Source organism: Danio rerio, chromosome 17 (genome assembly GCF_052040795.2).
Source record: "Danio rerio strain M-AB ecotype USA chromosome 17, GRCz13ab, whole genome shotgun sequence".
Classification (NCBI taxonomy): domain Eukaryota; kingdom Metazoa; phylum Chordata; class Actinopteri; order Cypriniformes; family Danionidae; genus Danio; species Danio rerio.
The window spans coordinates 48,488,429-48,506,347 of record NC_141037.1 but is presented as its reverse complement, the minus strand read 5'-3'; the positions used below and the strand labels follow the sequence as shown (position 1 = coordinate 48,506,347).

At 39.9% G+C, this 17,919-nt stretch overlaps 2 protein-coding genes across 5 annotated transcripts in view; one reads left to right on the top strand and one right to left on the bottom strand.

Moving 5' to 3' along the window:
- jmjd1ca (jumonji domain containing 1Ca) overlaps positions 1-17,919 on the top strand; it is a 139,940-nt gene that overhangs the window by 113,544 nt on the left and 8,477 nt on the right. Inside the window, exons 4-17 of the mRNA XM_087291008.1 lie at positions 4,045-4,150; positions 5,922-6,046; positions 6,216-6,347; positions 6,628-6,666; positions 6,753-6,861; positions 7,055-8,796; positions 10,682-10,836; positions 11,022-13,564; positions 14,002-14,203; positions 14,400-14,629; positions 14,718-14,870; positions 17,319-17,408; positions 17,513-17,625; positions 17,819-17,918. Coding sequence (XP_087147134.1) covers positions 4,045-4,150; positions 5,922-6,046; positions 6,216-6,347; positions 6,628-6,666; positions 6,753-6,861; positions 7,055-8,796; positions 10,682-10,836; positions 11,022-13,564; positions 14,002-14,203; positions 14,400-14,629; positions 14,718-14,870; positions 17,319-17,408; positions 17,513-17,625; positions 17,819-17,918 — 5,839 coding nt within the window. The remainder of the gene's footprint in view (positions 1-4,044; positions 4,151-5,921; positions 6,047-6,215; positions 6,348-6,627; positions 6,667-6,752; positions 6,862-7,054; positions 8,797-10,681; positions 10,837-11,021; positions 13,565-14,001; positions 14,204-14,399; positions 14,630-14,717; positions 14,871-17,318; positions 17,409-17,512; positions 17,626-17,818; position 17,919) is intronic.
- nrbf2a (nuclear receptor binding factor 2a) overlaps positions 2,721-17,919 on the bottom strand; it is a 34,547-nt gene continuing 19,348 nt past the window's right edge. Inside the window, exons 5-6 of one of the 4 annotated variants that reach the window (XR_015512714.1) lie at positions 5,047-5,114; positions 2,722-4,270 (exon numbers count right to left, since the gene is read on the bottom strand). The gene's annotated coding sequence lies outside the window, so the exon portion shown is untranslated. Of the gene's footprint in view, positions 4,271-5,046; positions 5,115-13,687; positions 14,839-17,919 lie in introns of those variants that run through there. The other 3 variants (XR_015512715.1, XR_015512716.1, XR_015512713.1) reach the window with 3 other exon arrangements.

Below are 17,919 nucleotides of genomic sequence, written 5' to 3'. Positions count from 1 at the left end.
ATCAGCACAGTCAGTGTCATCATCTTCTTTTATTCAGTTTGGCTGTTTCTGTCAGTTATGCGTCTCTTTAACAGTTCACAGTTTTGATGTGGAAGATTTGTGTTTCCTGCACCTGAGCTGTGTTTATGTGCTTGTGTTTGTGTGTGAGATGGAAGATGGAAGATGATGATACAGTCTCAGGGGTCAGCTGTATATGAGTCGCAGAGGAGAAATTGCACTGGGACATTAGACAAGCCAGATGGAGAATGATGGACAGAGAGAGAGAGAGAGAGAGAGAGAGAGTGCTGAAAACTATGATTGGATTTAACTGCTTTTTCAGCCTAAAAAAAATAAAAATAACTGATAATAATCTATGCTGATCTACTTATTGTATTTTGTCAATTAAGAGCAAATTAACACAATTAACACAAAAGAATTAAATAAAATTAGATTATGATTTTAATTTTATTGCTAAACATGAAATATTGGCCAGTAATTGCTTATTTTTCACAGCTCATTTTAAAATATCTATTTAAGAAATTTTCTATTTTATAAACTGCGTCCCAAATAGCACACTATACACTATCCACTTACACACTCAACAGCAAATGAATGTAGTGTCATCCCAAATGGAACACTACTCTTTTTTTTTTTAAGCGGAAACTCAAACCGTTTTCCTGATGACGGTTAACGGTTGCCAATTAGTGAAGTAAATGACCAAACTACCAAATAATAACTGCTATGAGTATAACCGCATTTTCTTGTAGGAGAAGTTTGTTTTCACAATCTAAAATAATTAAGAAATCCAACATGTGCACTCGATAGCTTCGCCCCTTCAGCTACACGAGTAAAGCTGTGGTTGTTGAGTGCGTTAAGTGTCCATCATTACATATTTGATTTTACCAGTTGAATAAGTGCATTATTCGCATATTTACAGTGCACTTATTCTTACTTATTCACTACTTACACTATTTATACTACAAAATGGTGTAGAATAGTGCATAAGTATGCGATTTGAGTAGCATCAATTAAAGGATTCGGATTTCTACCTTCCAATATTTCTGCCTTAAAATCCATCTCAGCGTGGATCAACGATCCTTTTCTCATCATCCTGTTTCAATTTTTTTTTTTAGTCATGGTATAATTTACTTCCAACTTTCACTTCCCATTTATCAAAATACATTTTTGATAAAATTTTTATTATGCTGTGTCACTTGTTTTGCCTGTGTTTATTGTTAGGCTATTTATGACTGGCATTTAATTCTTTTCCCACTATGCAAAACACTGTTTGTGGCAGTTTTTTTTTTTTTATCTATTACTAATTTCATGGTGATTTTCCTTTTCTCATGGAGATTTGCTGGACAGTTTTGGTTGTTTCTTAGGGTGTACTCACACTAGGCTATCCCAACAATTTCCCAGTTTGCTTGACAATTGTGAGTGCTCTGAATCTGGCCCACCTTCAGCATACTGTACCTCCTAATCCCTGCAGCATGATGAATTTTAAGATAATTTATGAGCGTCAAAAGTTGTGGATCTGTTCGGCAAAATATTTTACTGTGTGTCACTGTATCCCAAACAACTACAAATAATACAAAACAATATAACTAAAGCTATCTACACTGTGCTGAGCGAGAGCACTTCTCTTCAAAATTGAACAGTCATCGATGATGTAAGCGTGCTCAGAAGGCAAAAGGTAGTGTGAATGCAGGTCATCAGTGTAGAGGGGAGGGAGACAAGCACAATTCGGCACGGTTTAAGGCAACTGTTTCTAGTGTGAGTACACCCTTATGCTGCTGTGAAAATATAAATAAATGTACACATCTTCATAATTTTTTTTTGACCTCAAGAACCATTGATCTCTGTTGACAACTAGAGGTATGGCTCTTCAAGTAAGCACTTTCTATATGTGAATATAATTTTACCTAAAATAAAACATTGCAGATGGCACATAATTTACTTTGAAAAGAGTCCTGATCTGTGGAAATCTGTAGAAAATAAATACATTTACAAGCTTATTTAAATTTTGCCCCATTTGCTTGATTTTCCATTACAGTTAGTATTCGCAGAATTCACAAACTTCTGGAGGGTTTGCACAACAGCTGCCTGTCTTTCTATTTATTATAGGTCAGGGTAGTTCAAGGAAATTTGAGTTGTCTTAGTGTGAAAACCCTGTTAATCATTATACAATCATAACAAAATTGTTGATATATTAAAACTGAGAAAGTTATGGGTTATTTCCAGAAGCTGAATCAATTCAGCTCTGTGATGTGCAGGTTTTGATGGGAGTTTTTTTTACTGTAAAACAGACAAACAAAATAAAAAAAATTTAAAAAACAGGACATCAAAACTCTATTTTTTTAATAATTTGAAGGAAATAAAGAGGTTTCTTTTAAATTTTATTTACTGCAGTTAAAAAATCTTTATTTGCAGTCAAATTCTGCAAATAAAATCAGTTGTCCATTGTATTTCTTTTGTTTTTGTTATAAGGCTCACAAAATTTATTTGCAATAAATCTTTTATCAGCTTTCAAATAAAAAGGTTAAAATATCAGCCCAAATATACAAAATAGAGGCATTTGAATATAATTATTAGTAAATAGTAATTAATAGTATTAGGGATGTCCTGATCAGGTTTTTTTTTTGCCCTTAAGTCGGTGTAATTTTAAATATATCTACCGATTGTGAAACCCGATCCGATATTTCTATAATACATTAAAAAATAAGAAGAGTAAGGAAACAGATCCAAGATGTTCCTTATTTTTTATTTAATTCACCTTATTTTAACATTTAACAACAAACAGAGCACTTCTGTGAGGTAGATGGAACAATCAAGTAACAAATAACACCAATGCTTCACTTTTGGACTTTAGTGTAACAGTAAATGTAAAAATATATACATATATATAAACACAAATAGCACCTCAACTTAAACTACCCGGCAGGCAATCCCAAGTTTACATTTCTCACAGTTTGCTATGGCAATGTTGTCATCATTAACTCCATAATACCTCCAGACCGCAGACATACTCGCACTTTTCTCTTCAAGCTGCTTCTTTGTATTACTTCATTTAACCTATAGCGTCTATGAAACAAAGTGATGTCATGCCGCACGCGTTGCTGTTTCAGTGTGAAGTTAAGAAAGAAGCCCAACTCTGTGCCACTGCATAACTATAGATGTGTTAAAACATAATGAGAATATATATTCGAGTCCTGATTGGGAGGTAATGTCCGATTCCAATCGAGTCTGAAACTACGTGATTGGGCCTGATTTCTGATCACGTGGACGGATCTGGCAACTTTGTTGCAGAAAAGGTTTTTATTCTAGTGTTTAAACATTCAAAAAATATACACTAAACAACATCTAATCTCTTTAAGGTTATTTGAGGAATCCAAAAATGTTTCTTTAATGGCATCCATGCAAAAACCCTAATCAATCGCCAGTTTGCAACATTTATTTGCAGGATCTAATGTGAACCCACGCATTCAGCAGATATCAGTGTTTAAAAAAAATACATGAATAAACTGTAAATAACAGGTGCATGGAGAGTTATTTGAGTGTGTGTTTACTGTCAGACATGCTGGACTTTTAATACATTACGTGTGAAATGTAAGTGACAGAAAAGGGAAAAAAGAGAGACGTGTGATGTAATCTTTTTTTAGGAATGATAGTGTGTTTATGAGCTGTGTGTGTGACAGGCAGAGGTTGTGGGAGTTCAGCTGCAGTTCGGCTTAAATATCCCTCGCACACTACCGTTACGTAATTTCTAGTCTCATGTGTGTGTGTGTTTGTACAGTGAGGAGGTGTGTCTATTGTGTACATGGATGAGTAATGCCATGTGTAATGCTGTGTGTGTGTGTGTTCTTTCTCTGTCATCCCTCCCCCAGCTGTCTGGCTCACAACTGTTGCTTTCCTTCATCTTCATCCTCTCTTCTGGAGCTTTCAGTGTGATCATACTAGATACAATCTTCAGCACTACTCAGAGAGAGAGAGAGAGAGAGAGAGAGAGAGAGAGAAGAAAAAATCTCTGAATCTCAGATCTCAAGCTGTGTCTTTTTGCTGTTTAAGGATGAAGTAGACGGTGGAAATCCAGCTGTGAAAGATGATCCGCCTCTGCAGGAACAGGTCCAGGCCTGGCTCAAACAGAACCAATTCCAGAAAACTCTTCAGCAAGGTATTCAAGCCTGTTTTATACTGCAGATCCATGGGACAGTTCTGTGTTGTGGTTTTTGTGTGGTATTTGTTCTGCTTTTTAAATGCTCGATGAGGATGTTTAAGTAGATCTGATACCAATCTGAAAGGCATACCAAATATCGTTGCTCTCTGCTTATATAAACAGAGCATTTTAGATATAATGAAAATCTCTGTCCGCATTCACAGGCTTTGACTGGATTTAAATAAAGCTATTACTATGATTTCTCAGGCAAAAGAAAAAACTACAACTGCTGTTTACTGGAAATAATAATATGCAAAACAAACAATTATTCTGGCAAACATGTTCATTAGCCTAGTACTTGGGTCAGCGATACACAATAAAAATGACCTGCTTCATGCTAAGCAGCGTTTCTGTCATAACGAGCCAAAACAGCAGCGTGTGCGGTGAATGAATGTTTCTGCATTATTGCAGCTAAGAATAACAAAGTACAAACTGTTTGCAATGATGGTGATAATCTCTGCTACTGATTACGTGCTATGTATCATCATTAGCTATGTTTCTATTCACCTACTTTTATGTGCATTTTGGATAAAAAAAAAACTGTTGATGGGAACACCAAAATGCACATACATTTTTAAAATGTCCATAAATAACATATGTGTATAACTGAGTAGCAGTTAAACTTTTTATTTGATAAGATGTGCATAAACTACGTTGGAAACACTTTTACCGAACAAATTCCAGTATGCGCATTAAGTCATGTGATTTTGTTATGAGAGATCATGTGATGATAAAAATGTGTGAATGGACAAACCAGCAGACTGAGCAGATTTTAACACATCTGAAATGTTGTTTTGGTCCTTTTTAAAAAGCCTTAACCGTTTCGGTATTAGTGTTATTATATTATTAATTACCTCCAGAATAGTCAAGTGCATCTGTTCTCCATGTCTCATGTCGGCATTTGTCCTCAGAGGTGCAAGTCCTGTATTAATTAAGGAAAACATTCAAGCTGTTTCTCGTACCACAGTAAATTCCGATTTTCATTTTATATTTGGTGCTAATTTATCAGGAAGTGACGATTTCGTTCTCTTTGACTTTGATTTAATTCAAAGTTTTGGATAGAAACATAGCTATTAAAAAAGATTCATTGCAGTTTGAATATTGAGTAATGTGCATGACTGTAATAACAATGGATAATTTACCCTCAAACTAAAATAGTTGTTTAATTACAGTCACGCTGATCATCTGTCTATGTAAAAATAGATTTTACTTTGTAATAATATGAAATTGTGCAAATTAGTCATCATTGTGAGATTGTGGGACAGCTCATTCACACACTCTTTTGTAGGCCCAAGTATACTTTGAGAAATAGAACTGATGTTAACTAAATCAGACCAAGACATCAGTTTGTTCATCTAGGCAGGACCAAACTATTTTTATAAGATGGTAAACACACACACAATTGCATGCATCACAGTGCTTTTATCACATCTGAGTGTGTGTAGTAATAAAAAATCATGTTAATAGCAATAAAAGAGTTACAACAGAAATATAAGAGGCAACCATGTTAGACAAACATTTAATTGTATTAATAATAATACTTATAACTAAGTGCATTAATATAAATACTGAGTATTTATTTTATGGCTAATCCAATCAGATTTTATAAATAACCATTATATAAATAAAGATTCAAGTGTTTTAAGATCTTGAAGTTGGTTTGAGGATTGTGTTTTGTTAGGTCTATGGTTGGGGTTTGCCGTTTGTGAGGTTTGCTTTTGTGCAACAGGTGGCTGTTCAGTAAAAGGCCGGAGAGTGAAAGTTTTCAGACAGGAGTCCAAAACCCAGTGGCTGTCAGGAGTCATCACACACTATGAGCAGAATAACAGAACCGTAGCTGTCATGACTGACCAGGTGAGACCACATCAACATACATGTATACCATTCTGTGTATCAGTGGTGTGCACAAGGGGGCCAGGAGGGGGGGGGGGGTGTAATTGTAAAAAACCTTTTTTTCTGCCATTGCTGTGTTATTAATTTAATGTAAAAAACATGTTTTGTATAATGTTTTTTTTCCCAAAAGGGTCAAGAGATTGTGAGTATAGATCCATCACTGGTTCAGATGTTGTTACTAGATGAGATCACCCAATCCTCGATGACAGGAGACAACTCAAAACGCAAATCACATATCACCAAGATCAATAGGGTTTGTCTTGTAAGTAAAGACAATGGGATTTTTGTTTTGTATGTGTGCACATACTAGTTTTGAGACAAGATATTTCCCTAAAGTATGGCAAAGCATTTGCTGAAAAAGAAATTGGATATAAAAAATATTTATCAATGTTTAATAATATATATTTTCTTAACAAATCAGCATTAGTATACATCATGGTAGAAGTATATTTGGATATATAGGATATATCCACATTTGGGTTTTAGCCAAATAAAATGTATGCTATTTGTGTCTTACTTGCATCTTTACCGTCTGCTTCCAGGGTACAGGAAGTAAAACAAACACTACAACAAATGACCAGGTACAGACTTTAACATGCTTTCAAATACATGGCACCAGTCTCATTCATTCTCTAGTTTAAAAACACACTCCGTTTCTCTGCTGAAGGTATGCAAGCCAGTGCAACACCAGTCTGAAATAAGCACACACAACTGCAGCATGGAAAAAGATGAAAAAGAAGGAATGAGGGAGGAAAAGAGGAGTGATGAGGGAAAAGGTGAGTTGGAGCTGTAGATAATGATTATGAGGATGTTAAAAGCACTATCTGTAAAAATTACTAATAGTGTGACTGAGATTTATGTCATAAGACTGATAAAGAATACAGATTTTCTCAAGTTTTTACAGAGAATCTTAGATTGTGCTGTGCAAACTTTTACCTCAGTATTGTTGATCTTTTTTTGTATACCTAGATTCTTCCAAATCTAAAAACAGTCATTGTGAGAGAAAAAGAAAGAAGGAAGATGAGGAGAAAGATGACCAGCAGAGAAATAGATGTGGGCTGAAGAGGCTGAAAGGGGGCAGTGTGTCTGACCTGTCTGAGAACAGTGATTCTGAAAATTCCAGCTGCAGAGTGCCAGATTCATCCTCAGATTTAGGATCAAAGAGACAGCTGAAACAGCGTTACACTTCAAAGAGACCATTGGATTGTGAGGTTCACCCCTCCCACAGAGGTGGAAAACTTTCCTCCAGCCAATTAGGAGAGACTGAGATATTGGGCAAAACTCCTCCATCTGATTCATGTAGTTCATCCTGCAATGGAGCATTTAGGAACACAGAGGCATTTGAGTGTGCTGCTGCTGTTTGTGTTGGGAAATCAGATGAGAAAGGCAATGGAGGGATGACAGAAATAGAGGACAGGAGTGAGGGGACATCTCGGGAGGACTCTGAGGCAGTCTCTGCACTACTGGCGTCCCAAGAGAGTGAGCAGCTGGTCTCTATGGAAACCACGTGCGTGCTGCTGCATGCATCACCTCTGGAGTGTGAGAGAGCGGAGGGTGAGATGTCAACGAACGATTCACAGGTCAAAGGTTCAGAGTTCACTCATGCAGAGGCTAGGGGGACAGAGTTTAACCAATCAGAGGTCAGGAGGTCAGACTTTCCCCATTCTGAGGCCATTACCACCAGTAATGACACTCCAGTCGCTTTAGAAGAGGAGCCAAGAGGAGAACCGCCTTGCTGTCCTGTCAAACCTTGCAACAAAAAGGAGGATGGGGATTATAAACGGAGCCAATCTCCAGCAACTGTAAACACAGAATATGGATCTGAAAGTCCTTGCTGTTCTCCTGAGACCATAACTAAACCACAGATCATTCGGGAGGTGTCCAGGCAGAAGCTGAAAGAGGGTATGGCTGAGATGGGCATGCTGAAAGAGGGTACTCCTCTGCCTAAATCTATGGACAGAATTCTTAGTGGCCTTAAAATGGCACCCAAAACCAAAGAGACCTGCTCCACAACTCCAGTCGTGATTAAGACCCCTTCTCCAAACCCAAACCGATCCAGAACGCCAACACATTCTCCTTCCCGTACACCAAATCGCACTCCCACTCCAGACAAGTCAACTAAAAGCCCTCTCATTGTGGGCAGGAAGGAACCGTTCAAAATCTACCGAGACCCTGCACTAGTCAAAGCAGAGCTTGAGGCCAACCCCACCTATATCCAGCCTCCTCACACGCCCCCAAATCCAAAACAGCACCATAAGATACCTTCTCCCTCCTCCAGCTCTCCTAGCCTCACCACTGCTTCCTCCCACAGCAAGCTACTGAGTCCCTCACCTCATTCTGCACACCTTTCACCCATTGCACTTCACTCCCAGCCTCCCCTTTGCTCTCTGAGCACAACCCCACACTCAGCCATCCCTCACCCCCACCTCCTGCCATCCCTCCTGCCTGCACTGTCCCCATCTACCACACTCTTGGCAGGACATCCTCGTATTGGAACTCTAGGACTCCCTCATCATCCAATAGCCCTCCCGGGTAACTCATCTCTCCTTGGCCAGACCACTGGTGGAGCTCCTATGGCTTCCCTTGGCCTCTATCCCCTCCTGTGGCCTCCTTTCCCCAATGGAGGCCACAGCTATCCTGGACTGGGACTGCAACCATCCAAATGGACACACCAAGATCATGCTACCATCTCTGACAGTAGTGTGAGGAGGGTAAGTATCCTTACAGATTATTAACATGCACATCCTAGATCCTGGAGCCAGTCAAGAAAGATGTTAATCCTGGTTAAAGCTGTGTGGGGTCCTAGGTTTAGTGTGTTCACTTATAAGCACTTTAGCCTCTTGAGAAGGTCCCTGTTCCTAAATCCTAGTTTAGCCGGAGGCAATTGCCAGCTGACATATTTGCTGTATTATTCCATGTACTCTCGTTTTCTCCAAATACAAATACATGCAGAAGAACTGAATTTAACACTGTTGTTTTAGATGGGTCTCTGTATGCAGGCTCTGAGTATACTTATCTACCCATGGTGTTTCTCAGAACACAGTCTCAGTTTATATAATGGTTTGGGGTTCAGTCTTTTTATCTCAGAACTAGCGGGAATTAAAGATACTTCAATAAACCATCTTTAACACCAACAACTTAGATGCCCTTGAGCAAGACACTGATCCCATTTTGCTGGAAGCTGTGTGTGTGTGTGTGTGTGTGTGTGTGTGTGTGTGTGTGTGTGTGTGTGTGTGTGTGTGTGTGTGTGTGTGTGTGTGTGTGTGTGTGTGTGTGTGTGTGTGTGTGTGTGTGTGTGTTTTAACTTCTCACTCTTATTGTGTGTGTGCACTTGGATGGGTCAAATGAAGAGGACCAATTTCAAGTATTGTTAACCATTCTTTACAATACTCACTTCACTTAGTAACCCTACATATGACAAGGGGTTTGGCGAATGAGTAGAATACAGACAGTCACATAAATGTAATCAAGATTATTTTGGATGTTTAAGTACATTTTAGATGGTTTGCAGACACTGAAACGTAGTTAAGTTTTGCCTTTAGCACATGCTTTGTGTTATTCCTTGTGGTGTCTTTACAGATGATAATATTTGTGTAGTTATTTTGGTATTTAAGAAATTATAGCAAAACCTCAGATTGTCATGGGGAAGACAAAGCTGAGCATGTCCACTGTGGTGTGCACAATGTAACTGAGCTCCACTTCTGCTAATTCTGCTATAGATATAGTGGGTATTATCCTGAATATCAAGCTTCACATTAGTTCTGGCAGGATATATCAGTCAAGCTTCCATAAGCTGATGGTCAGCTGTTCATGATGTGTACAAATCCAGTCAAATCACATTATCACAGCTGTCTTTTAAAATACATACATCCAGTCCTTCTTCAATGCTTGGCTGCACACCAATTCTAATTTTCCTCCTCCTTCCTCAAGTCCTTCTAGCTCCTGACTTCTAACTTGGGTATTTAGCCAAAGTACATGGTAATCCGCCTCATATTTTTGCATTTACATTAACGCATATTGTAATTGTTTATGCATTATTTTTGAACCTGTTCTGTTACCCCTTTGGGGGTTTGACTTGCTGATGCTCCCCCCGCTCTATCCATGCATGGCTGCACAGACAGGCATGTGGAGTCTTTTCCAGAACAGTGCCAAATCGCCAACACTAACTGCATCTCTAATTTATCAATATATAAGCTGAGATAAAGAACCAAGAAGCAAGTTATGGTATTAGGAAAGTATACTGAATTTGAATTGTGACACCCTGAATTGAGAAGGAGAGGATAATAGGGAATAGGAAAATGAAAAAGGAAGCTACAGCGAGTGCTGAAAAAAGTTCAGTTGTATGTAAACCAATATTTATCTTTACATGTATTATAGATATATAAACAAGGTTGTGTTTCACAATTTGTGTATGTTCGAAGAGTTCTCCAGTGTAGAAGGGGATTGACTTATGTCCTTGCAGATTGTGTTTAATTTTATTTATCCTCCCTAAGCTTTGATATCTTTTTGGTAAATGTAAATTGTTCTCTAAATCAAATAAAACTGGTCCTATAAATCTACGTCAAACTCAGTATGTTTTTTTTTCTGTGGTAACAGAACACTCCAAGCCACTGGCTTTCTCAGCCCACCCCTGTTAATAATGCAGATGGTCAAGGTTTACAACCCCCACTGCCCATCCGTCCCTCCAGTGCAGACCCTCAAAGGGCATCTAGAAGCAGTCAACATTGCACACCATCCTCCAAAACCACAGAGTAAGTTTCAAGTTCAACTATTGGGTCAGGCTAACTTGACCATTGAATTAATAAAATTGACACTACCAAACTGGCGTGTGCATTAATTGTGTTAATAAATTTTCAATTAAATTGGTCTGTCATCAGTTATATCTTTTACTTGCAATAAACTCTTCTGCATTCATTTTTGATGTTCTTGTTACCAGAGAGCTGGACAGAAGAGGCATAGCTGAGAGCACATTCATCCACTCTCACCTCAAGTCTGACCTGGAGCGCATTCGCACATCAATGGGCAAAAATGGGCAGACTTACAGCCCAGTTGCCCTTGAGTCCCCCCCAAGTCAAACCAAACAGCCACTTGTTGTTTATGATCTCACAGGTGACAGACCCAACAGCTACCAGGAAGAGAACCGGCGCATTCTTCTAGAAAGCAGTGAGGTGGCACCATTTACTGCTAAACTGGGATCAGATAGGGAACCCCGATACCCTAGAAGCCCAACACCTGCTCTTCCTTCTAAGGAGAGGGAGATAGAATTGGACAGAGAAAAAGACAGGGACAGAGAGAGAGATGTGCATGCATTTAGACATGCTCTACCTCCCCGGCCACAATCGGCCCATCCATCCCCAACCCTCACTCCAAGCAGCTACTATGCATCTCTGTCTAACAGTGTGGAGAACAGGCCTCCACAGCGCAAAGTGCCAGCCAGCAAAGAGCTCTATGAGAGGCTGAGTGCCAGCAACTCTGTTGCCCCTGTGTTAACCTCTAGTTCACAGGTCTCTATGAGAGCCCAACCTCCTCCTCTTGTCAAACGTCAACACGAGAAAGAAGAAGGTCTGCTAGGAAAGATCACAGAGAAACTTGTTCATAAAGCATCTTCCATGTATGCAGTAGAGATGGCAAGTGTGGAGAGAAGAGGGCCAGGCTCTTCTATCATTTCTGTCTCCTCTTCTTCCCGCAGTGTGCCTTTACTCCACCGCGCCCCTATATTCCACCCTCCAGCACCAACCACTGTGGTTTCTAAAGACTCTGGAAATGGCAGGTTGTCACCACCAACCCTCACACCCATTCAACCAATGAGCTTGTCTGAAAAAGGACAGAAACAACAGAGGCCACCTACCCTGTTGCCTGAATTCAAACATGTTGCCTTAGACGGGAAAAGACATATGCCGGAAAAAGCAGCAATGTCATCACAGGCCTTCAATACTCAGTGGGGAGGAGTCATATATGGCAGAGAGAATGTTGGTGGGCACACAAAAAATGGCGGCGTTGTCAAACCACAGGTGGCTACTGCATCAGTTATTGTGCGTCCAACAAGCCACACCCATACAATAATAAATTACACAGTGTCTGACAGCTCAGTTTCACAGATGCATTGCAGCCCCATAAGGCCATTGGAAAGCATGTCCAACTTAAAGTCTAAGGAGGGCAATGTTCAGCATAAGAGAGGTGTCCTGTGGACCCCTCTGGATACTGTCCATCCAATCAACATGACAACTCAAAAGGAAGATCTCAGTACTCCCATAAACATGACAATGAAGCTAATTAACACAGCTCATCCGAGTCATGGAGTGACACACCCCTTAACCAACATGAATGCCTCACATTCTAAAATAGACCTAATTGCAGAGCAATGCAAGAAGAGAGACAGTGGAGCCATTCAACCAAAGACGGAGCCCTCTTCATCTTCTTACTGCACTACAAGAGACTTCCCTCATTTGAAAAAACACAGAGCTGGACTAACTGCTGCTATCTCTAGAGCTAACACACATACAATTCAGCCTCAACACACTACATATCCTTTGAATGCTATGACCAATAACTCTCACCTCTCAGAAAGTCATTTTGAGTCTCTTACTGCACTCACTACCCACACCGTGTGTTCTGCACATGTTTTAGAAAGAGAAAAAGAGCCTGTATTCAACACTAGCACTTCTGAATCTCTGGCATCAGGGACTTCCTGCCCTGCACCAACAGACAAACAAGGTTCGCCAACCAATGGGTATACAGCTGGATCAACAATAATCAACCAATCAGCTCAATCCGGTCAGAACAATTACCATAAACTTAAAAAAGCCTGGCTGACCCGCCATTCTGAGCAAGATAGAGGCAGTACGGACTCCCAAACACTAGATGGTACTAAGTCTGCTGTAATTCTGACGAACACAAGCACCTATATACCAGCCAAGCAGGAAGTGAATGGACTGATGGACAATTTGGAGGACAAAAACTCACTTGACAGCAAAAAGCCCAAAATATTGAAGAAGAAGCCTACACAAGAGACAAGGAAATCTAATAGTATTGCTACTACGATCTGTTCAGAAGACAAAAAATCTGTAAAAGCCGATGAGAAACCAGTGACAACAGGCAAAAAGTCTTTCCTGCTGGATAATGTTAAACCTGTCTTAGACAAAAACTGCAAGCTGGAAGCTAAGGAATCCATTGTGGAGGATAAGAAATCCACTGAAAAACATTCTAACCTGGGACATATGAAGACAGAGAGGGAGAAGCGAGCCGAGAAACGGCCATTAGAGTCCAACAGTGACAGCGAGACTGGAGGAGACTCAGGAAATGAGAGCGAAAATGGTGAATCAAGACGAAGGTTCAAACGGCAGCCTAAGACCTCGTTTAAAATAAAACAGAATAACAGCCAGAAGAAGAAAGTAGAGGAGGAGGAAGAAGAGGAAGAGGCCAAAGCCAATGGAACTTTGCAGAGTGCAAAGGATAAGCCACAGAGGATTGCTAACAGCAGTGAGTTTTTCCACCTGATTAAGATAAAACTCTTACTAATATTCACATTAGGGAACAACACCATATAACAGCATGAATAGCTTTCAGCCTTTCCCTTTTCTTGCTTAAAATAAAATGTAATGTTGTGAGTGAACCAGTAGGTCTTTATTGAAGATTTTTCATGAATGCCTCTGGAAAAAGTGAATAGGAACATAATATACATTTGGAGTATTCAGGGTTGTGCTCTTTAGCAGCTCTTTTTTAAGCAAGCTGTTTAAGATTGACTGGCAGAACAATTACACATGCTGTGTGTCATTGGCAAAATGTAATCGAGTCTCAGTTTCACAGTATTATTCAGGAGAGGGAATCAAGGCTGTGCAATCCAAAATCATGCATATTCAAACTGTTGCCGAGAATACAAATGCGTATTGAGCTCAGCTATGCTATTTTGCTCCTAGATGGCATTCCTCGCTCTGTGCTGAAAGACTGGAGGAAGGTGAGAAAGCTCAAGCAAACTGGAGAAGCTTTCTTACAGGACGACTCCTGTGCAGAGATTGGGGCAAATGTGCAGAAGTGCCGAGAGTGTCGTCTGGATCGCTCGCGTAAGGCACAGGAGCCTACCCTCTCACCTGTGTTTTGCAGATTCTACTATTTCCGACGGTTAGTTCTTAGTTGATGTTTTGCTCTACATTTGAACTCTCGCTTTGGTCAACCAGTGGTTTATTCAATTCTAATAAAGTAAAGCGAAGTTCAACTTGATTTGTTAATATCCAATAAAAGCAAGTAGATCTGTTTTCATGACAGATGTCAGAAGGAACTCCACTGTTCTTAGACAATCTTCCTACTGTCTCTTCAGCCTGTCATACAGTAAGAATGGCGTTATCCGCGTGGATGGGTTTTCGGTGTCTGAGCACACGGATGAGGAGGCGGTTACGGTGTGGACGGGCAGCACAGAGGACGAGGAAGACAAGAAGAGGAGAGAGATGGACCTTGAGATGTCAAAATCCATCCTCACGTTCATCGGAGACCAGTTCTGCAGGCTCGTAAAGACAGAGGACACTGCATACTCATGGGTCAAGAAAGACAGTACGTTTGTGTGGAATGACAGACACAGTTTCTTATTGCTTGTCATTTTGTCTTCTTCACCTTGTCTTGCCGTCTTGTCTTTCTCCAGCTCAGATCATGTGGAAGCGGGCAGTGAGAGGTGTGAGGGAGATGTGTGATGCGTGTGAAGCGACTCTCTTCAACATGCACTGGGCGTGTCACAAATGTGGCTTCGTGGTTTGCATGGACTGCTATAAAGCCAGAGAGAAGAGGAAAGCCAAAGGTTATTTGCAAATACATCACATTTCCCTATGGGTTTTAAATTGTACCTATTGACCACCTCTATGGAATTTCTTAGAACTTTGAACAATATGACCTTAAATACTGGTCCAAACTGGTTTATGTTGGTTTCTTACAGAAAGATTTGAAGGTTTAATTTTTCGGTTCTATTATACCAGGTTCTTTCATATTGATAAATAGAAATAGAGCAGCTTTTCCATTCACCACTTTCAAAAGAGAGTGTTGCTAAGCAGAATTAGCCAATGGAGGAAATGTTTTTCTATGGTAACAATACTCCCGCGTTTATGGTAGCCAAAGTGGTATTGTTTGTTTAGACTAATTTCCAGGTTCTGATTTCTCAATATTCGGCACTGTTGATTTAATTAGTCTTGGCAGCATAGATCTACTACTCTACTGCTGCGGCTTTTATTATTGGTGCAGAGCAAGTAATGAAACTTGCTACTGCCAGCATGATTACAGACATGCAGTGTGAGAATATAACACACCACTGCTGCAAAAAAAAAAAAAAAAAACAAGCATGCAAAAATCCCTCAAGAAAGCGATAGAAACATCAAAACTTGATTTAGCGTAAACAGTTGCATAACATGACACAAAGACCCCAAAATAAGCAGATCTATGGCCTAGACATATGCTTTTTTTCACCATTGAGCCATGGGATCACATGTTTTGCTATTTATGTATGCCTGGGTTAACTTGCCAAATGGCTTTGCATTAATACCACACACTGGGTGTCCTTGTTACAAAAATATCATGTTGCAGGCTGATATAATAAAATAAACTCAGCATAAATGAGAACTTTAATAATTCATTCCTTCGGATTTTCCTTCGGCTTAGTCCCTTTATTCATCAGGGGTCACACACAGTGAATGAACTGCCAACTTATCCAGCATATGTTTTACACAATGGATACCCTTCTAGCTGCAACCCAATACTGGGAAACATCCATACACTCTAATTAACATCCATACATTATGGCCAATTAATTTTATCCAATTCACCTATAGCACATGTCTTTGGACTGTGGGGGAAACCAGAGCACCTGGAGAAAACCCAAGCCAACGTGGGAAGAACATGCAAACTCCACACAAAAATGCTAACTGACTCAGCTGAGGCTAGAACCAGTAACCTTTTTGCTGTGAGGCAACAGTGCTAACAACTAAGCTGCTGTGTTACCAACCTTGATAATGTGATTTCTATTTTCATGTAGACAATCCAAAACAAAGTGTTAATGTGAATGCTCATTGGTGTCTGCAATGTGAAAGACCAAATAATAAATAAGAGCTTGGTTTGAAACGTATGAATGTTCACTTTAAAAAAAAGGCAGAGCAATAGCACATAAATAAAAAGCTAAAAAAAAAAGTCACTTATTTAGATGTTGTTAACTTTGTATTAATACAATCATTCAGAAAACTACATTGATACAAGGGATGAGATTTGCTTTCATAAACCATTGTAGACCATTAGGTCAACTGAGGGATAGTTCATCTGAAAAATTAACATTTCCTTAATTTACTTACCTTTGACAGTTTGGCCAAGTTTCTTACCTCCGTTACACACAAGACAGTTGGTCTTGAAGGCAGAAGAATGTTGGATGCTGGTAGCCAATGACTTAGTCTAATGACTTAGACATAGTATTTTTACTCCTGCTATAAATGTCAATCGCTACCAGTTTCCACCATGCCTAAAAATGCCGTATTACTACTTTAACTACTATGACTGTGTTTGGACTGACTTAAGGGTTAGTAAAATGTGAGTAAATCTTATTTTTTTGGGTGATTTTTTAATCTCTTATGGTTAAATGCAGCCGGCAGCTAGCTCTTTGCAACTTTCATATGGTCGCCCTCTGAAGCTAAGCAGGGCTGCACCTGGTCAGCACCTGAATAGGAGACCACAAAACAAAACTAAGTCACTGCCGGAAGTGGTGTTTGTGGGACCAGCAGGGAGGGCTCAACCTGCGGTCTGTGTGGGTCCTAAAACCCCAGTATAGTGAAGGGGACTCTATACTGCTCAGTGAGCGCTGTTATCCAGATGAGACGTTAAACCAAGGTCCTTATTCTCTGTGGTCATTAAGAATCCCAGGATGTCCTTCAAAAAAGGGTAAGGGTTTAACCCCAGCATCCTGGACAAATTTGCCCACTGGGACATCCCAATTGGCTTCATCACTCTGTCTCCTCTCCACCAATCAGCTGGTGTGTGGTGTGTGGTGTGTGGTCAGGCGCAAACATGCCGCACACTAGTGGTGGATGAGGAGATCTCCCCGTCAAAATGTATGAAGTGCTTTGAGTGTCCAGAAAAGCGCTCTATAAATGTAAGGAATTATTGTTGGGACAGAAATACCACATTACAATATATTTCTTACTCTATCCATCAGATTTTATTGGTTTGTCTCAAATCCACACAATTTGTCATTTTTTCTTATTTTATCATTCAGATAAGGAGCTGTATGTTTGGGTCAGATGTGTGAAGAATCAGCCCCATGACCTGAAGAACCTCATGCCTACTCAGATTGTCCCTGACTCAGGTAGGCATTGATTCATCTACTTAACGTAAATAAAAGTCACATCCTGTTCTTCTCTGACTGGGAACCTTGTAGTAATAAGCAATGCATTGTCATTTGTCCACAAGTGTTGGCGGACATGCAGAACTCTTTGCACTCTTTGAAAGAAAAGTTTGCAATCTCTTCCCAACGTCCTGGCACTGAAACCAAATCCATGGCCACTACCAACGGACTCTCACCGGTAAGACTCTTAGTTTTTTTTATTTCATGTCAAGTCACATTTACATTTATGCACTGGCAGATGCTCCTATACATTGCTTTCAAGGGATTCAGTTTATTAGTTTATTCATTTCCTGGGAGTCTACTGGAATTATTAGATGCATTTCAAGCTCCACATGAATGACATTTAATGAACATGTTTGGTGTGACATCAGCTTTCAGACACAGATCAAAGTGACCTGAATAGTCGGCAGATCTCAGATCAGCAGAAGAACTCACAGCACGTCACACTGAGAGCGCACACTGAGAGAAGAGG